At 36.3% G+C, this 22,625-nt stretch overlaps 1 protein-coding gene across 1 annotated transcript in view; it reads right to left on the bottom strand.

Annotated features, from left to right (window-relative positions):
* The window catches only part of LOC120524451 (cilia- and flagella-associated protein 47-like), a 644,864-nt gene that overhangs the window by 369,231 nt on the left and 253,008 nt on the right, over positions 1–22,625 (bottom strand). The window contains exon 44 of the mRNA XM_039746304.1: positions 13,348–13,428. Within this exon, the coding sequence (XP_039602238.1) occupies positions 13,348–13,428 (81 nt within the window). The remainder of the gene's footprint in view (positions 1–13,347; positions 13,429–22,625) is intronic.

The raw sequence follows: 22,625 nt of genomic DNA, 5'->3' as shown, positions 1-22,625 counted from the left end.
TCAATGAAACTTATGGGATATTAATCTGGTCAGTTAAGTAGCAGAGGGGGTTGTTAATCAGTTTCAGCTGCTGTGGTGTTAATGAAATTAACAACAGGTGCACTAGAGGGGCAACAATAAGATGACCCCCAAAACAGGAATGGTTTAACAGGTGGAGGCCACTGACATTTTTCCCTCCTCATCTTTTCTGACTGTTTCTTCACTAGTTTTGCATTTGGCTACAGTCAGTGTCACTACTGGTAGCATGAGGCGATACCTGGACCCTACAGAGGTTGCACAGGTAGTCCAACTTCTCCAGGATGGCACATCAATACGTGTCATTGCAAGAAGGTTTGCTGTGTCTCCCTGCACAGTCTCAAGGGCATGGAGGAGATTCTAGGAGACAAGTAGTTACTCTAGGAGTGCTGGAGAGGGCCATAGAAGGTCCATAACCCATCAGCAGGTCCAGTATCTGCTCCTTTGGGCAAGGAGGAACAGGATGAGCACTGCCAGAGCCCTACAAAATGACCTCCAGCAGGCCGTTGGTGTGAATGTCTCTGACCAAACAACCAGAAAGACTTTATGAGGGTGACCCAAGGGCCCCATGTCCTCTAATGGGCCCTGAGCTCACTGCCCAGCAGCATGCAGCTCGATTGGCATTCGCCATAGAATACCAGAATTGGCAGATGCACCACTGGTGCCCTGTGCTTTTTACAGATGAGAGCAGGTTCACCCTGAGCATGTGACAGAAGTGAAAGGGTCTGGAGAAGCCATGGAGAACATTATGCTGCCTGTAACATCATTCAGCATGAGCAGTTTGGTGGTGGGTTCCAATGATTGTCTGGGGAGGCATATCCATGGAGAGTCACACAGACCGCTACAGACTTGACAAAGGCACCTTGGCTGCCATTAGGTATCAGGATGAAATCCTTGGACCCATTGTCAGACCCTATGCTGGTACAGTGGCTCCTGGTGCACGAAAATTCCTGGCCTCATGTGGTGAGAGTATGCAGGCAGTTCCTGGAGGATGAAGGAATTGATACCATTGACTGGCCACCACATTTTCCTGACCTAAATCCAATAGAACACCTCTGGGACATTATGTTTTGGTCCATCCAATGCCACCAGGTTGCACCTCAGACTGTCCAGGAGCTCAGTGATGCCCTGGTCCAGATCTGGGAGGAGATCTCCCACAACACCATCTGTCATCTCATTAGAAGCATGCACCGATGTTGTCAGGCATGTATACAAGAACACAGGGGCCATACAAAGTGCTGCGCACAACTTTGAGTTGCTGCAATTAAATTTTGGCAAAATGGACTAGCCTGCCACATAATTTTTTCACTCTGATTTTTGGGGCGTCTTTGAATTCAGGGCTCTGTAGGTTGATCATTTTCATTTCCATCGAACGATGTGGCATCCTTTCGTTCCTAACACATTACCCAGTCTATATCAGTATAGATATCCAGGAAGATTTCTTTTTCCCATTGAGATCTGATGTGTTTTCAAAGTGTTCCTTTAATTTTTTTGAGCAGTTTATTTTAAATAATATTGACAGCTATGCAAACCTGCACATACAATATAAATAGGCATTTTCAACAGTTGAGTATTCTGATTGGTTAGAGGGTCACAGGCACCACTGCATGTCCTAAACTGGGCAATTTCTTATACCTAAGTTCTCAATGTTAGCATGCAAACAGCTGTACAGAAAGATCAGTAGAAAATGGCAAAAACAGAGATAGCTAGAAAATGTAAGAGTTAGGTGCTGCGACCCTGTTTTTTTTAATTCAGATTTACCTGGACAGGGTTAGAAAATTATCAAAATTAAGGAAAGTCTGAATCCATCCAAACTGCAATTGCACTTTCAAGCTAAATCCAATCAAAAACATATCTTGGCAAAAACACCCAATGCATCCATTCTTAAGGAAAAATTACTGAAGTACAGGTACAAAAACTATAATCAAAACTGCAACTATACTGAATTAAAAAACAACTTGACTCAGAGACTTTATTGCCATGTGCTAAAGAGGTAGCTTTAATTGTGTTTGGCCAAAGTGTTGAAGGAAAAATAGCATCTAACCTACTGTCAAATGACAGCACTAGAAGGTGCATTCAAAGCCTGCCTGAAGTCTTGAGAAGACAATTAATAACAAAACAGTCCTTTTTATCCCCAACAAATTGATAAGACAACAGACAGATCTAACAAAATGAGATATGGAAATAGCAGCCTGCTTAATGAAAGTGTTTTATTTTGTCAGATGTTATTTAAGAGTGCAATAGGAAAATACATTCTTTTAAAGTTGATTCAACTTGTAATCACAAAACGTAAGCATTTTGCTGACATATCTTAATGACTTAATGTGCTGAATATAGGACTGCAAAGTTGTGACACAAGTAGATTTTGTTTTTGGATAAAATCAACTGGATTAGAAAATTTAAACTGTGGAATATGAGAAGTCAAAATTTGGAACCATTCCCACTGCTGGGTAACTTCCTGAATGAGACCATGACAAATTACAAGTAAGAGATAATATGCAACTCCTGAAAAGAGCTTCAGGATCAGTCTATGAACTACTTTCCTGTGGACAGCAAAGATAAAGATGAATCCAGTTAGAGTTGATGTTTCATCTGACACTTTCTGAACAACAGGCACTCTTTGACCTTACATGTGACATAAAGTCTCCTTTGCAACTCAATCTTTCACATATTTTTGGATATTTGTGTGTAACAAATACACCCAACTGTCAAGAATTGCACTGAAGAAACATATATATGCAAATCTGGACTTTCTTTATTAATGTGAATTACAAAAAATTATGGGTCCAAGTTGGAAGATAATAGTGATTTCCATCTCTATCATCCTAATATCAACCTATGTTGGACTTTTAAACATTAAAAAAAGTTTAAATGTTTTTTATTCAAAACAACTCATTTTAATTTGCTTCGAGAAAATATATTCTATTAACTTATAGTTTCACTGTGAGGTTGTAACAAATAATCTAAATTCATTTTGCTTGCAAAATCAGGTGACTTTTCATTGCAGCAGAAAATGACACACAGATGTGGCCTCTACTTCTATTTCCTCGGAAATGGTGCCACCCTAAAAAAATATTTTAGAATCACCGCCATAGTTGATTAGTTTACACCTTCCTTAGTCTTTTTGTAGAATACTACTTAAATGGTTTTCCAGGAATGAGACAGAACCATTTATACTTCTATGTAAAAATGGCCAGTAACCAATAAGGAAAACAAAAAGAAAACAAAGATATTTTTATAACCTAATTTGACTCCCAAAATTTTCAAAAAGCATATAAGTGGAAAGGTAAGTAAAGCAAACATTGTAAGATCATTTCAAATGATTATTTCACTATAAATCACATACAGTATATCATTAATTGAGATATAAGAACAGAAAATTTTTGCCATATGACTGCTATTTAAAAACTAATTAATATACATTATCACTAGCAGGCACATTTGTACATTCCATATGAAAAAAATAATTTTGTGACTTATATAACAAAAACTTTAAAATCTTTAAAAATGAAAAGAATATAAGATGTTAAAATCTTTGGGACGCTCATTAAAATTTTGTTATAGGCTGCACTGAAGGACAGAAAAATTAATTTAGCCTTTCATAGTCTTCTTAAAATATAAAATGTTTGTTATTTGATACCACTGGCATTTCATTTTTCTTTCCTGTACTTTTAATTAGACATTTCGACATTTACAACACCCCAATTAGAATGATGGAAAACCTAGAACAAGATATTTAAAATTCAGTAGGCCGAAGTTAATAGATCAAAATTGAAATCACTCTTATATTAAACCTTCTTTTAAACAATGCAACAAAAAGTAGAAGGTCTGCTTTAACATACACTGTACTTTTACTTTAGAAACTATATAACAATCTGGCTTCACTTGGAAATGTGTATAGTGGGTAGGTAATGGAAAACAGTGAATAAAATGGGCTCACTGTAATAGTAGGGGCAAAATATCCTGTACAGATCGACTCATGATTAACTCCTGCTAACGTATGTTGGACTTTTAAACATTAGAAAAAAGTTTAAATGTTTTTCATTTAAAACAACTCATTTTAATTTGTAAACTAATGTACTGTAATCAGACTTGTCTGTATTCATATTAGTTCATTGTACTGCTAAGGAATGCTTTACATTATAATATCTATTAGCAGCAATTCTAGTATAATTAAATACTAGAAATGCATTAAATTAGATAACATCGTACAGTAATTTACACTGGTTAAATAATCAATTAAAAGTAAATATGCATTACAGTATAAAATAATTATATTCTTTGTGCTATTACAGGAAAAGTGAAATTCAATATTCCCCGTGTGCTACATTTTTTTGAAACTTAATGGAAAACCATTTTTAAAATGTTTCTGGAGTGTGGAAATACTCAATTAAAAATATTTTACAGATTTATTTCACAAATATATTTTTTTGGTAAATCAAACCTGAAAAGAAATAATTGTTGGTAAAACTATATACTGTAACACTTTATTCCTTTTGATTTCTCCACCCACATTGTGTAACATGTCCAAGTGTTTAATTAAACAGTTATTCTGGAACTATAGTTTTTCCAGGACTTCGTCCATCGTTTTAGATTTTTTTATTTTTTATTAGTTTATTTTATTATTTTTTGTAAATTGTTTTGTTAAACTTGTTAATGAAAATGTTTTGTTAATTTCTTTCTGTATTTAATCACTTTAGTTGGCACGATAGCACAGTATGGAGATTAAAGTTCTCATCCTGAGACCTCCCTATGTGGAGTTTGCATGTTCTCTCTGTGCCTGTGTGGATTTCCTACAGGTGCTCCAGTTTCCCCCCACTGTTCAAGGACATGCAGTTTAGGTGAACTTTCAATGCTAAATTGCCCATAGTGTGTGTTTGGTGTGTGGGTATGTGTGTTTGTCCTGTGATGGACTGGTACCCTGTCCAAGGCTTGCTCCTGTTTTGAACCCTTTGTTAGCTAAGATAGACTCCAGCGAACCCATGACCCAGGTCTGGATTAAGCAAGATAGATAATGGCATGACATTTAACCATTTTCATTATGTATTGTTCGATTATTTTGTAATTTTTATTTTATCTTCCTTTTATATTAATTTAGTTTGTTATAAATCTTGTTCTCTGGCACAGCCCCCTGATGCTACAACTTACAAGACTGCCTGTCATTGCCCACATAAAGGCCTGAATGCCTAAAGCTGGTACTCAGGTATTAGCATTCCCTGTTTGCAGTGTTCAGGTCACCTTTCTCTGGTTTTAAAACTTTTGTTTTCTTGCTCTTTTTTGCTCAGTAAGCATTAATATTAGCTTTGCTTTCTTTTTAACTTTTGTTTTTTGTTCTTTTTGGGACTTTATTATTTACATTCTTCATAGCTTTATTTCTTTGTGTTTTACTTAGTAACTTTATTTTACTTTTCCATGAGTTTTATTTGAGTTTTAGACAAAACTTATACAAATGGATTAAGGTTTCAAAACTCAACGAATTAATTCCTGACATTTAGGGATGCACCGATACGGTATCGGCCTCGATACCACATTTTCTAAAGTACTTGTACTCGTTAAAAGTCCCCTGATACCGGGGACCGATACCACAGTCTGAGAAATGTCTATGTTTGAGCGGCGTGTAAGGGGTTAATCACAGGCGCCGAGTGCCCGCCCCCAGGCCCCGGCTGCAGCTCAGAGCGGGGAGAAGACGAGGCGAGACATGTCAGCCGTGTGGAACTATTTCAAAGTGAATGAAGATGACAAAACAAAGGCGGACTGCAAATTGTGCTCAGCGAAATTGTCCAGAGGAGGCTCAAAAGGTAGCGCATTTAACACAAGTAATTTAATCAAGCATCTAAAATCCCAACACGACAACGAGTACAAAGAGTTTACCCACGCTTCTAAACCAACACAACCCACGCTGCAGCAAACTCTTGCAAGACGAGAGAAAATGTCCATAGACAATCCACGTGCTGTGAAAATAACACAGGCAATTATCGAGTACATTGCATTGAGTGACCAGCCACTCTCGGAGGTAGAAAATGTGGGATTCCTGCGTTCCCTCCATGTTCTGGAGCCCAGATATGATGTCCCAAGCCGCCACTACATGACTGACACGGAGCTGCCTAAACTACACAACTCCGTGAAAAAACATATCCACAGCCTACTGCAAACCTCCTCTGCGTTTAGTTTCACCACGGATATTTGGACAAGCAGTGTTAGCCCCGTGTCACTAATTAGCCTAACCTCCCAGTGGATAGACAAGAGTTTCACACCGCAACGAGCCATATTACATGCGAAACAATTCTGCGGCTCACACACCAGCCAGGCTATAACACATGTGTTTGAGGAAATGCTCCAGACATGGGGTATACATAAAACATCAGTACATGTTGTGCTTCGTGACAATGCCAAAAACATGATTAAAGCCATGAATGACGCAGGGCTCCCAAGTCTGCCGTGTGTCGCGCACACGCTCCAACTGGCTGTTCACGAGGGCTTATTAGCACAGAGGAGCATAGCTGATGCTATAGCAGTGGGGCGGAAAATAGTTGGGCATTTTAAACATTCTGCCTTAGCCTACTCCAGCCTCGAGGACATTCAGGTACAGCTCAACCAGCCAATAAAGAAACTGCAGCAGGACGTACAGATGCGCTGGAACAGCACGTATTACATGCTCCAGTCCCTCATTGAGCAAAAGCGAGTGCTGGGGCTGTATGTGTCCAAGCATGAACTCCCTGACTATCTCACCAATGGGCTCTTATGGAGAAGACTGTTGCCATCCTCGCCCCCTTTGAGGAACTAACTAAAAAAGTGAGCAGCTACGACGCACTAGCCTCTGATGTCATCCCAGCTGTGACTGTGCTAGTGAAACTTCTAAACAGAGAAACGGACGAGGACCACGGCGTCAAGACAATGAAAGCAACCTTACTGGCAGCTGTCAAGAAGCGCTTCAGTGACGTCGAGACCAACGCACTGTACTTCATCTCCACCATACTTGACCCAAGGTAAAGTCTGTGTGCTATAGGTATTCAATGATAAACTACACTACTAAATGTAAGATTAATTTCCATCTGAAATATTATATTATATTTTTGTAACTAAAATACACAAATACAAATGTATGCAATATATGTAATATGAGATATATTTCCCTTATTACTACCAGAAAGCCAAATGGCTGGCATTTGTGACAGTAGTTTAGGGGAAACTAAAATCAGTCCTATTTTTCCATATATTAATACATTCATGAATTTTGTTCAGGTATAAAGATCACTTCTTCTCCAACAACACTGCTCTGGAGGCCAAGCTGCACCTTAAGCAGGAGCTGCAGATGATGTCCAGAGCTGAGGCAGAGGGGAGTCGGGCAGAAGCTGCAGAACCTCCTGCTAAACTGTTCCTCAAGGCCCAGGCGAGCACTAGCAGCAGTCTGGACACTGTATTTGAAGAAATCGCTAAGGAGCAGCCCCAGGCAGCATAGCCGCTGGCAGCAGGTGCTGCCATTGAGCTCGACACATACCTCGGAGAGGCCCCAAGCCCTCGTGAAGACAGTCCTCTGAAGTACTGGGGTGTCAACAAAATCAGGTTCCCCACTTTGGCTAAAATGGCTCAGAAATACCTCTCAGCCCCATGTAGCAGTGTGGAAAGTGAAAGGCTTTTTAGCTCAGTGTCACACATTATAGACAAAAACAGAAACAGGCTGACTGCTGATAATGCAGAAAAGCTACTTTTCTTAAAAAAAAACCTGCCACTCACTTTTTCTAAATAGGCTCCATTAAGTGAGTCGTCTTAGACTTGATGTTAATACCTACCTCAGTTGCACTTACTGCCACAGTTCTATGTTGGTGGATGTTGTTAGTTTATTCAAATATTGTGCACTAAATAGCAAAGATGTTTATTAATGCCCCTTGTGTTGTCCAACGTGGCAGAGTTTACAACAAACTGAAAAAAATACTTGAGTTGCACTGTCACTGTTTAAATTTTTTTTTATAATTATTTATTCTGTAATATGTTGCATACAACATGCTTTTCATTTTAAATAAATGTTCTTAATTCCAAACTAGTCCCTTGTTTTTTTGTTAAATTATATGACTAAAGCTGTTACCTGTAAATTTAAATCATGTTTTTATTAAGTACTGCATCGGCGAGTACTGAAATGCAAGTACTCGTACTCGTACTCGTTTTCCAAAAAAGTGGTATCGGTGCATCCCTACTGACATTTGTTTTTTTGTTAATTTTATGTTAGCTTGAATAACTAACATTTACCATGTTCTACCACAATGCCATTTTGTTTTCCATTGGTAGCACTATTTTGGGGGATTTTGATGACATTTTTAATTGGAAGACTGTGATGCATGATGTCACCGTCACAGTAGTATAAACATTATCATTGTATACTTCCTGGTAGTCAAAGATTGAGAATATTTGACAACTCTTTAGGTTCACAGTTAATTTTCTTGCAAACTCCTTGGCATTTACATTTTGTACTACTGTTTAGGCAAGTGTTTTGTTTTTGTCACTTCAGTTATTTCCTGTTTACTAATTAAGCCTATTTTCTGACTACATTTCTTCTTCTGGTTCTGTTCTCCAGTTTTTCTGCTTCTGTTTCTTCTCAGGCAGAATACTTTAGGTTAGGGATTTACAGTTTCCATCTCCCTTAAGTAGTATTTGTAAGCCTCATATATTTTTGAGTGTTAGGAATAAGGCCTCTTTTTAAAGGTTCCAGACCTTGTTTGTAGTTCTGGGCCTCAATCACAACAGGATCAGGTGAAAAATAGGAATCGAACTTTGTTGGGAGTCGAGACATCAGTCCATTTTAGTGCAAGTTTAAACAGACATGCACAACCACTTTAATCAGATCAATTTAATATAAAAATAACACCCTCCTGCAATTCTTTGTAAGAGTATATTGAAGTGGTTGGGGTAAAGGCTTCCTGCATAAATAACCTCAAAAGTACAGAATCAAGCTTCTTTTTCCCCAAGCCTAATCACTAAACAAATACACAGTCTGAAATTTAAAACATAAAGGTCACAACCAGGAGGTCTAAACAAAAAAAAGAAATAACTACAATCTCGGATAATCAAGAAGTGCATTAAACTGAACTTTATATTGTGGTGGGGCAGGGGGTCTGGAGGAAGAGAGAGAGAGAGCAAGCTATTTCTATTTTATAGCCATAACTACTGGCAATATTGGAAATTAAGGTTAAAGCTATCATATGTAATATTGTACTACCTTATTTTAAGACTGTAAAATGTCAACAAAAGTTAAAAAGCAATGTCTCTATGACCAAACAGTGAACTTTGTTGAGCTGGAATGTTAAAAGTCTCAATCACGAATTAAAGAGGAAGAAACTATTCTCTCACCTAACAGGTCTAAATTCCAAGATAGTATTTTTACAGGAGACTCACTTAATCAGCAAGGATCAGTTTCAGCTGCAAAGAGATTGGTCTGGCAAAGTATTACACTCCAGCTATATAAAGAAAACTAGAGGTGTGGGAATCTTAATTCATAGAACAATTTAATTTTCAGTATCAGATGCAGCATCTGATCCGAAGGCGATATGTGATTGCTATGGGTAATTTATTTAATTGTAAAGTGATTTTAATAAATATCTACACACTCAATGTGGATGAAAGAGACTTTATCCAAAAGATATTTGCATCCATTCCTAACTTGAACAATCGTAAAATTTTAATGGACGGAAATTTTAATTGTGTTTTAAATTCAGACCTGGATAAGTCTTTAACTATGGGGGTGATAACATGTAACACTGCAAAAATAATCACACAGTTTTTAATTGATCATAACTTATCAGATCCATGGAGATTTCGAAATCCATACTTAGTAGCATATTCCTTCTTCTCACCAGTACACCATTGCTACTCAAGAAATTATCATTACTATACAGATAACATATTTTCTTGCCCATAATCTAATCTTGCAAGTATGATGATATTGTTATCTCTGACCATGCATCCCTATTAATGGAGCTCAAATCATTATGCCCCACATACTCATCTCACAGCTGGCATCTTAGCCCCCTGTTATTGCTGATGAGAACAGTACAGAATCCAAGGAAATTGATTCTTTTTTAGAGACAAGTGCATTCTCAGAGGTTTCTGCAGGAATACTCTTGAGAAACTCTGAAGGCATTTTTAAGAGGACAGATTATCTCATTTCTCTCCCACAAAAATAAATCGGAAACCAGGAAGGCCTCAGACTTAATCAGTGAAATTACCAGAATAGATCAATAATATGCCAGGTCTCCAATTGAGGCAATTTAGGAAAAGACAGGCTTTGCAATCAGAACTCAACCTCTTGACAACAAAAGAAACAGAACTACTCATTTTTAAATCACAATATCATTACTATGAACATGGAGAGAAGGCTAATAAGATGTTAGCTCAAAAAATCCACACGCAGGAAGTTTGCAGTGCACTATCAGTAATCACCAACACAGACAGAGATAAAATCATTGGCCATAAAAATATAATGCACACATTTAGAGACTACGTTAAGTTCTTATTTTCTAATCAGTTTAAAGAATACAGGAGTGTTTTTTGATACATTATGGATAGCACAGCTAGATGCTCAGTGCAAAGGAACTCGATAAACCTCTGATAATATCAGAATTACTAGATGCTATAAACTTATGTCAGGGCTGGAAAGCACCAAGTCCTGATGGCTGCCCTGCTGCATTTTATTTAAAAAAATTAATGTAGTTACTTCCTTTTTTATTAGCAACATTTATAGAACCCAGAGACAATGAACTGTACCTCAAACTTTTTGCCAAGCGTTAATTACCATTTTTCCTAAGAAAGCAATGTGCATTATACAGACCAATCTTACTTCTGAATAATGATGTTACGTTACTCTCCAGAGTTCTAACTAGAAGGATTGAGAAAGTGCTCCCTTCAGTAATATCACAAGAACAAACCGGATTTATTAAAGGTAGTCACTTAGCTTCCAATTGTCGATGCCTATTTAATGTTATATATTCACCCATAAAGTCTAATACTCCAGATATCTTATTAACTTTGGATGCAGAAAAAGCATTTATATGGTTGAATGGGACTATCAAAAGTATGCTTTTTCCAGTGAATTCTCTAGCAAACAACATTAGATTGGACACGTTCCCTTTTATCATTGCAGATCAATTTAAATACCTAGGGGTAAACATCACAAGTAAATATAAGGCTCTTTTTCTGCTTAGAAAAACTTAAACAAGGTGTGCATAGATGGTCTACCCTCCATCTTACTTTAGCAGGGAGAATTAACAGCACCCAGATTAATATCCTCCCTAAGCTTCTGTTTCTATTTCAAAACATTCCATATATCTTAACAATTTACTTTTTAAGAAATTAGATTCAATCAAAACTTCATTTATTTGGAATTTGAAATACCCACATATCCAAAGGGCGACCCTACAATGACACAAATCAGATGGCCCTACCTAATTTTCAGTTTTATTACTGGGCAGAAGATATACAAGCTATAAAAACCTGGACATGGACACAAATAGAAAAACACAATCTAGCTTGGTCAGCAATAGAAATGAAATCCTGCAGTACTTCTTTATCTTCCTCGCTTTGTACACCAGTAAATGCAAGGTATCGTAAATATACTAACAACCCAATTGTCCTTCATTCATTCAGAATATGGAACCAATACAGGAAGCACTTCAACTTAGAGAATATTTTATCTGTGGCACCTGTACATGATAACCATCTTTTTCCACCCTAACAAACATACAGTTTTTAATGTTTGGAAAACTTATGGGTTTACATCATTTAGAGATTTCAATAAAAAAAAAAATATATATATATATATATATATATATATATTGTGGAGGATGGCTGGCTGTTTATCCCTCCTTACAGCATGGAATTCCCCAGAAGACCAGCAGGGCATCATGGACAATGTGGTTTTTATGCACAGCCCTGCTGGATGCCATGGGGGCCACAAGAGGGAGCTGCAGGGAGGACCGAGGACTTTTCGTGCCCTATGACCAGGAAGTTCATCATAGGAAGAGCGATGGGCTTCTAGGTTGAAGAGAAGAGCTTTTACCTGACCTGGAAGTGATTGAGAATCACATGGACTGGGGACTGGGAACACTTCCGGGTCAGGAGATATAAAAGGACTGTGGGAGCTCCCAGACGGTGAGCTGAGCTAGGTGGTAGGAGGGCAACGCGTCTGGGAGCTGGAGGATTGTTTATTGATTGTATTATTGTGGTATATGAGTATTGTGGTGGAGAGTGTGCTTTGTGCACTGTGGCAATTAAATAAAGTCAAGCATTGGACTTTTACCTGGTGTCTGGAGTCGTGGACAGGGGATCAAGGGAGCGAGAGCGCCCCCTATCTACCACTATATATATATATATATATATATATATATATATATATATATATATATATTTTTTTTATGGGGTGTCAAACAGGGGCAAATATAATGATTTTCTGAATATATAAAGTCAGTGTTCTGAATATATAACACCAAAGCCTGATTATATAAAGTCAGCGTCAGAATATATAAAGTCATTACTGAATATATAAAGCCAATAAAAATATTGCTATTGAATTATTTTATTTGGATGAAAGACTCCAATAAAACCATTAAATACTGTGCAGCACAGACAAATAAAAAATAAAAATGTGTTTTGCATCCACAAATCAAAGAACCCCTTAGTTCATTAAAACATCTGGTAGAGCTCTGAAGAAAATTAGTAATTATTTTTATAAAATAATACCTAACCTTAAATCTTTCAGAAAGCAAACACTTAAGAATCTTATATAGAGTCATATAAATATCAATGTTGGTAACAACATTTAAGAGCACTTTGATTGAGAATCCCATTCATTTCCTTTTTGATTATGTCTTCTGAAAGAAGATGCCTCCACTTTCTTTTTCACAGCAATATACCCTTTTGAGTACAACAGCAGTTATACTGACAGCATACATGCATTTCAGGGGTTCCTGTATGTTTAGCAGGTGTGAACATGTTACAACAGGGTGCTCTTTCTTGTAAAAAACCCATAAGACTGACAGTACTACATAAAAATGCACTATTACTGATTTATTCTGTTGATATACAAACACAGAACATAAAAAAAGAAAAGAGCCATATTTTCACTTCAACTACAAGTTCCAAAAACCAAAGGCGTGAGGATCAGTACAAGCTGATGAAAACAGTTTAATTTGAAAATACTTTTATCTACTAAAATCATGTCAAATTTAAATGGTTAAATTAAATAAAATGAACACATACTGAATGAACATATTTTTCCTGTTGCTACAAAAAATTAGGCTTATTTAAGTTATTTATTTAAGTTATTTCTAAATTTTACCAGCTCACCTGCATTTTAAATCCAAGTTCCTTAAGAATTCTTGAGGCCCAACTTTGGCCAAACTGTTTTTTGATTCCAGCAGGATCACCCTAAAATAAACAAAGCGATAACAATGAACATTATGCTGTATTTTACAATTTGATTCCAAGACACACTCCAGATTAATAAATCATGTGAATGTATAAGGATTGTAGTAATAACACGCAAAAAGAAATGCTGCAGTGTTGATTAATACAGTATATAAATATAAAGAGAACTAAATAAACATAGAGAACTTGTTAATTACAATGATTTGTATAGTTCTGTGTTAGCATGTGCAGTTTAATTGGTTTACTCATGTTAGTTTACACAATGTACTAGAGGTATGGACTAAACCCTAGACTTAATGCTTTGCACTTTAACATCTTAGCTACTTGGCCAAAATAAGAAAAGTCAACAGTGACGTTTACTAGTGCATAACATTAGTATAGGTCTTTACATGGATATTTTATAACTGGCACCAAGGTTATGGTGGGGACCTCAATGTGTATAGATTTTGATTTCTGGTACTGGGCCATACTGTCTATAAACAACAGGGCTCATTGTTCTGGCTAGAATCCCAACAAATGGAAAAGCAAACCGCACCCTTAAGCAGAAGTGGCTCAGACTCCTATTCGTGAATTGACTATGAGTTTGGCTTTTGTTATTTTATTCAAAATTTGGGGTTTTTATTCAAGATTGTATTGTGCCAGAACAAGAAAAAAATGACAAGTGAATCATGAAAAAATAAGATTTGATTGGGTATATGTCACATTTAGATTTAATGTTTTGCACATAGAAAATATAATTTCACAATGGGCTGTTTGGAACTGGATATAATAGTTTATGAAAAGCATGAGTCCTTATGGACTCAACACTGCCCATGGGCAACCTTTTTAAAAGCTAATAGGATTAACATTGTAGTGTTAGTTTCCATATTGCACATAATTGAATGAATGTCCATAGAAGAGCTCCTAAACAAGAACTTTTTTTACAGGGTTATATTACAGGAATGTGGAGAACAAGCAATTCAGAAAGAATGAAGTCAAATCTCTGGACTTTGGGCAATCTGGATTAAGAGGTTATAATAGAATGTTTAAAATTATAAGGAGAATAAGTAGGATGGATGGCAGTTGCTATTTTAATATGAGCTCTGTAACTGAAACGCAAGTAAAAACTAGCCACTGGTAAATTATTAAATACATTTTTGCAATAGTAAATGTAGATTAATAGAATAAGTACTTAGTAGAATAGTCGAAGGATCACTTAGGAACATTCAAATTTCAAACTATTCTGTTGGAAACAATGGCTTTTCAATAACAAAACTTAATTCTTATGTTCTTATGCACCCATAATAGAATTTACTACTTGATTACCACTGGTTCTCCAACCAATTAAAACCTGCAAACTATAAAACAAAAACTTGTTAGCTCCATCAGTAAAAAGAATTTAAAAAAGGCCTAGATTTTGTTTTTATAGAACAACAAATGAATACTTAGAATTTGTTTTAATAGAGCAATAAATACTAACTGGCATGAAGAACTATAAAGAACTTAATGCTCAGTGCTACCATGATACAGTTCAGCCATCAGCCCTAAATTGGACTATGATACTACAATCATTGATGGAACTAATGTTAATACTGCCATAATTTACCTTTTCAATGAGTGCATTTAAATGCACACAAAAAACAGGGATACGGTGAGTGACTTCAGATACCTGGTTTCTAAAAAAACCTATTTACACGAACAAGTCCACTTATAGAGATTTCCTTTGGCAGAACACTTTGGTGTCAAAAACATGCCCTAAAAAAGATGAAGCATCATCAAAAGCCGCAGTGAATCCGAAAAACAAGCATGATGCATGTGTCTCCCAAGATTGTGCTGCTGAGCTTAGCACTGTATGTTCAGCTCATCAACATTAATTTATTGATTTCTGAAATTTTGAGACAGACTACTTCAACAAGAAGGAATAATAAGAAATGCATCTTTTTGGACATTTCCACCATTTATCTACCCATGGCTCATGGAAGCGTGTACAAAGGAAACATGCAGCCAAGCTAACAGAATGCAGTGGAAATGTTCAGACTATGAAATCCTTAAGTGCAACCCTGTTAAGTGTTTACATGTGTTAACCCATTTTCTCAGAGATGAAAATCCGATTTCTCTAAACAGAATATGGGTATAAATTCCATTTTTCAAATAATCAGGTTTCTATTGCATGTGTAGACATACTTAACAAAAAATTAAAATGTTATTTATGACCTTCCACCACAAATATGCTATTTAAAGAAAACATGTTTACAAGATCATGAAAAAATGTGATTCACCTTTTATTAAGCAGCTTATTAATGTATGGTAACTATATTGAAAACTAGACCTTTTAAGTAGATTTAAAAATTTTACTTATAGATGGAATGCTGGGAAAACGCTCACCAGTATCTTTGCGTGAGTTTAACAAATTCATCTCTTCGTCATGTGCTTATGTTATCGGTACACGTGATTAATCAATTACTTTGTATAAAATTGTCAACTTATTAAAAATGTAAATGTATTGTGAAAGGGTGCTTTGCTGGCAAGAGGTAGCCGGAGAACAGTACCAACAACGTGACAAAGGGCAGAGAAATGTTTTTGCAAAAGGGGGGATGGGGGTGGGAGGACAGTGAAAAAGATTGAGATGAAGGCAATAAGAACAGTTCCACCTACACTAGTATGGGAAATAAATAAATTTCATCTCTGTAGAATTGACACAAGAATCCCTGAAGCTTACGATTTTTTTCATTGTCCCTCACCTCCTTAAATTTTCCTGACATATGCCAAGAAGCTCGTAGCTCCTTATATCACAGCGTGGTTAGCTCACTTTTGTTTTGAAAATGTGTGGATTAGCAAAATACATCCTGTTACAACCCCCACCCCCCATTCAGCCAGATGAAGGCATCACCCTGCTGCAATCCTCACAGCTGAAGTCAGTGTTTATCTGGCAATGCATCTGTAAGAAATGAAATGAAATGAAATGCCATGATTTAAAATGCATACATGTCATGGTGTTCCGTATTTAAAACAATTTGTGTAAATATAGAATGACAGACTAAATGCAAGGTAAGAAATGCTGAACACATGGCTAAAACAGAAAATGTTTTTCATATGTTATAGTAATATTTACATAATTTTGATATGAAGTGTAGGATGTGTGAAGCCCAAATATCCAAGAAACACTTTCACAAAGTTGCAACAAAACAAGTATGCTTTTAGTGAAGAATAAAACCTAAGAAAAATAAATTGCTCAACTGACATGTTGCTGAAGCCCAATGATCAGTCGGTACAAAGTATAAGATGTTCGCATACATGTGTTTACGCATTTAATTTTCATCCAGTTGTCACAGTTTCTACATTCCGTGTAAATTTATGGTACTTCTAAAGGATGTTACTTCACCCCACACATGGACATTCGTATCAACAAGTTATCTGAATGCTTTATTTATTCAGTTCTATTCTTGGATTCTTGAATAAAACTGAATTGAATGATTTTTTTATTCAGTTTTATTGTTGGACTCTTCAATAAAAAATCATTTAAATGACATGTTAATGTGAATGTTCATGTGCGAGGAAAAGTAACATTGACCATAGACACTGCTGTGTCTGTTTGCTCAATAAGACACCAACAAGAAATGATTGCGCTGCATTTATATGTCTCCTTTTATCCTTTCAGTGCTAACATTTACAAGTACCATAAATTTACACCTGCTGTTACAGACTCAAATCAAATGTTTGCAGCTCACTACTCAAAATGGTAAAAGCAAAGATAATCCAGGATCAAACCCACAACCTCTTGATTATAAGACAAGAGTCCTTACCTCTGCATCAGCTACGCTGATGTATCTAGTTCATATCAATTGAGAGTTGGGCTTCACTTTTTACACATTGCCAGTAACATGTAAATTGAATAATTTATTTTTCTTTGGTTATATTCTTGAAAAAAAACAGTTGTTTTGTTATACCTTCACCTTTTGTGAAAGTGTTTATTTGATATATGGACTTATATGGATTATACAGTACATTTCATGTGAACAATTTGTCAATTACTAAAACATGAAAAACAGATCGTTGTAGACACAGAACACACATGAAATGTATGTATTCCAACTAACTCCAAATAACGATATATGATTTACCCTATACAATTTCAGACACCTAACTCCCAAATAAAGAGACTTGAGTTGGGAGAATTTTGTGTCTGATTAGATTTCAGCTGCCTTGGTGGGTGATGGGATAGCAGGCTGCTTGCTGCCAATGCTGATTAACACATTTGCAAAACAAAGATGCTGATGACGAGGTGTGAAGGAATTCAAGGTGGCCCAGCATTAAAATTTTTTTTGTAAGCTTCAGGGATTCTAGTGCTAAGAAAGCATAAGTAAAATGGAAAATAAGAAAGTTAACTAAAATCTGAACCTTGCAGTTGCTTACTGTAATAAGAAGTTTCTGAAACAGAGCTTGTTAGATCAAGCAGGCAGTTAGTTTCAGCTAGCTAGATATAGGTGTGAATATTTGAATTGTTTTTGTAAAGAGGAACTAAGATTTCCAAAAGACTAAAGAATGTAAGTGTGTAAGGAAATGTTTAAAGTTATGCACACAGTGACCATTGTCATATGCAGTGTCACACATGTGCGAGTAGGAGTCAGCTAAAGGGCTTGAGTAATTGTAATAAAACATCCGTTCAGGGGGCGGCGAGTGCACTGACCGTCTTTCTCAGTTCCCCACAGACCTTTCCCGGGAAATCCTGCAAAGTTCCGACACCTCAGAAGACATCACTTCCGGTGCCGGCCCCTTTGCTGACATCACTTCCGGACCAGAAGACATCACTCCCGGTCCCTTTACTGATGTCACATCTGGTCCAGAAGACCTCACTTCTGATTCCGGTCCTTTTGATGACATCACTTCCCTTATGGGCCTTTAAAGCATCCATCTTTTTCTGTAATAGGGAGTTCTGTTTTGGATTCTGTTCTATGCACATCGTGCTTCATAAACTTAACTTTTGCAGCTGGGAAAACAATATACGGGTGGCTGCCCCAAATCTTTATGATGTTTGTATTGCATTATTATCACAACAGGTATAGCCATAGAAGGAGTGAAACATGGGTTTGAAATTTCTAGAATATAGCAAACATGGCTAGTAACTGGCACAAGAGCATTTTGCACCAATCAAGTCAAATGTCTAATGTTTGTGGAAATGTGTATCTACATGCTGCCTACAAAAATGTTTGCTACATATTGTTCAGGATACATCCCTTAAACAGCTTGCTGTGACAGAGGTGCTCCCTATTCATGAAGAGAAATAAAGATGGATGATTAAGCTTCCTCCTGCCTGGTTTATTAACTAAAAGCAAACAATTCCAAGGTAAAGGTAATTCCTTCCACAAAACATGGATATGAATGGGAGTAGATAATGTAGAGGAGTCATGGGAAGTGGGAATAGCACCTGTCTGATAGGATGTAACACATGGATCCAAGCTAAGAGAAGTGGAACCATAATGGCATTTTAAAGTTGGAGAAGGAAAGAGATAGACAGACAGATAGACAGACAGACAGATAGATAGATAGATAGATAGATAGATAGATAGATAGATAGATAGATAGATAGGGATAGGAATATAAATAACAAGATGGTTAAGTTTGCAGATGATACCAAGATAGGTGGATTGGCAAATAATCTAAAATCTTTTGAATTATTACAGAGGGTCCTGGACAGCATACAGGTTTGGGCAGATTTTGTCAGATGAAATGTAATGCATGTAAATAGAATTAGAGGTCTAAAAATCTAAAGTACACCTTAATGAGAAGGATTTAAGAGTCAGAGTGGACTTGACTCTATCAACTTCCACACAGTGTTCAGAAGCCATTAAGAAAGGTAACAGAATGTTGGGTTGTATAGCACTATATGTTAAGTGCAAGTCAAAGGAGGTTATCCTCATGCTTTTGAACGCAGTGGTGAGTTCAAAGTACTGTGTACACATTCGCTCTCCAGTCTACAAGAAGGACATAGCAGTGCTAGAAAAAGTCCAGAGAAAAGCAACTAGGGTGATAGGGCTACAAGGGATGAATTATGAGGAAAATTTAAAAGAGCCATACATTTTCTGTTTAAGCAAAAGGAGATTTAAAGGAGACATGATTGAAGTGTTTAATATTATGAAGGGAATTAGTACAGTGATTTGAGAATGTTATTTTAAAATGACTTCATCAAGAACACAGGGGTAGATTTGGAAAGATGTTAAGACGAAATTTTGCATTAGGAAGTTTTTCTTTACACAGAGAACCATAGAAATGTGTAGTAAGCTACCAAGTAATGTGGTAGACAGTAAGACTTTAGAGACTTTCAAAACTAGACTTAATGTTATTTTAGAAGAATTAAGTCAATATGACTGGTGGGTCTTGTTGACCTGAATGACCTGTTCTTGTCTAGATTGTTCTAATGCAGAAAATTCTAGCCTTTTAAGAGTCAGCTCTTTATTCCTATCTAGAAGAAGAGATACAACTTGGCCTCCTTAAGGCAGCCAGGAAAGATTTCTGAAAACACACCACTTTCAGCAAAACTGAAACATTGGGATTAGGGGATGTATGAAGTGACTACAAGGAATTCTTGCAATAAATTTTAAATAAAATGTGGGACCAGCCCAACCTTAGAAAAAAATGTAGGAGCTTGGCTGAAAAGTGACACAAGGGAAATTGAGTGTAGAAGGTGTACTAAAGTGAAGGCTCCTGTAATGGGAGGACATAAATGTAGAGTTCGAGAGTGACAGGAGGTGAGAAAGTTGGTATTTTGGTGGTACAATGTAGGTCCAGGCAGCAGGGTTTTGTTTTCCACTGATTTGATTTGCACCTTGTTTACTCCCTTTTGTGTAATACTTTATTGTGTGCTTACTTAACCTTTTCATACTTTGTATTATTTTGGATGTGAAAAGCCCTTTCTGTTGTAGTGCCAAATTAATGCAGTTGGCTTCAAACATCTTCCTGTGAGAAAATATCTTTAATTATAATAATCAAGAAAAAAAAGCAAAAAAAATCTAAAAATAATGTTTTTAAGTATAGAAAGATACAATGTAGTGAAACACCAACTTTTGTGTAACTTTTTTTGACAGAATTAAGTGCTCTTCTTTGCAAATTTAAGGCAGAAGGATGCACAACAATAATGTTCAAAAATATGGTAATTTATTAGTGGAAAAGGGCACGCCACAGGTAAATACTGGCAAATTCCATGCTGTACCACTTGCCAACATATATTAACAGAATAAAATTGTGACAGTTATACATATATAAATACTGTGCAACTCGGAATAGCCCTATAGTTTACTTAATAAGCAAGCAAGACTTGCAAACAGTGTCAGTTTTCATCTAAGAAATGGCATTGGTAGATTTATAGAGATGATAAGCTTGGTATGCTGCATGATGAAGTGTGAAGGATTTCTCATAATGAGATACAGCTTGAAACATGAGAGGGATGGCGCCTTTGAAACCTATGCTCAGATGGTGTGAAGGAGATTCTGCTTCCCAGGTGACAATATTGATAGCAAGTCAAGTACATATACCTCATCATCAATTCTAGCAAGCTCAGAGTTATTGCTTGATACAATAAATCATTACGTGATAGGTCGCTTTAAATTCAGAATACAACATGAAGAAATTCAGAATACAACATGAAGATCATGTAGGTATCTCTGTGCTTTGGTCTAAAAAATATTAAATGGCAGGAATGGAATTATAAACTGACTAGATGAAATTTGGCTATTGAAGTGTATTCATATTAAAATACGCACATGCAAACCAACCCATAAATACTGCAAGCCTGCTTACAAGAAGATGTTAAAAAAAGATATATATGGTGCATGATGGTCAAATACATATTTCAACATTGGTGACTGAGGGTATTTCTATACAGTCTGAGGCCTTATCAATACTCATTTAAGGGGTGCTTGAGCTTGGGCTTTTCTCGCAACTATGTTAGTTGGACAAGCTGAAGAATAGTACTTTGATTCAATTAACGGTTCAGGCTTTTGATTGAATGTGCTTATCATGCAATGAGGTTACTACACATAATGTTACTTGCATAATGCTACTTCAATTTAAAACTTCTACCTTGAGCAGGCGCATGTTAATGCTGCTGCCTAGTGATATTTATTCCTATAGTCACAAAAAGAACTTGAATCATTTAGTTCAGGTCAATGAAAAAATAGAGATTATCAATTCAGTCTTTTTTCACTCAGTATCAATGTGTTTAATCCCATTTATACCATTAGCTCAAAAAAGCAACTCCCTCTTGCATGTCAGCAAGTTGTTGCTGCCATGGAGCCAAAACTGAAAAAATGGGATCACATAAATCTTTGCTTTATAAAAAAATCCACTTGCTTGTGTTATATAAGATGTTTTTGTGACTTTTAATCATGTTTTGTGATGAGAAACTCAGGAAATCATATCACTTTTGATTCACTAGGTATGGTAGGTTTCCAGAAGGAGTTTATTTACTTAACCAAGTAATATTCAGTTCACCTTTCTGGAGAGTTTCAGACATTATTCCAGTTCTTGAGAAGGCCAAAAAGTTTAGACAGATGGAAAGATAGCAACCCACATTACTTTAATAGGTAAAGGCCAAACACTCTTGAAATTCTTACTTGTATTTGTCATCAGAACAGTTAAGAATAAAAAACAAACAAAAGAAACACACACATATCACACAAAAAAAGAATACATTGTGTTCAAAATGTATATATGCAATATATATTTGCAAGTATTTAATTATATGCAATGTTTTTAACTCACAATATTTCTTACAATATTTGTTATTGTGGTTGACAGTAATTATAAATCCTGTGGACAGAAACTATCCCAGAATCTAATGGCGAGAACAACAATGGTCCTGTACTGTTTTCCAGGCAGAACGAGTGGGACGAGCAACTGTACAGGGTCCCTGAGGTCGTTCAGGTTATGGTAGTACAAAAACATGCTCTATCACAAACTTTTTTTGTGTTTGGACTTTTTTTGTATTTTTCTTGAATGTAATTTTGAGTTTTAATTTAACTATAATTTAACCAAGAGAAATGAGTAGTACTGCTGCCTCACAGATTAGCATCTTTGAATTTTAGACTTAGACATCGATGTGGAATTTGCACAGTTTCCCCATATCTGCATGGGTTGTACTCTCGGTATTCCAGTGTTCTTCCCATATCCCCTAAGACATGCTAAATTAGTTAATTGGTGATTTCAGATTGGCCCAGTGGGTA

Source organism: Polypterus senegalus, chromosome 2, assembly GCF_016835505.1.
Source record: "Polypterus senegalus isolate Bchr_013 chromosome 2, ASM1683550v1, whole genome shotgun sequence".
Taxonomy (NCBI): domain Eukaryota; kingdom Metazoa; phylum Chordata; class Cladistia; order Polypteriformes; family Polypteridae; genus Polypterus; species Polypterus senegalus.
The sequence above is the reverse complement of the archived record's forward strand: the minus strand, read 5'-3'. Positions and strand labels throughout refer to the sequence as shown.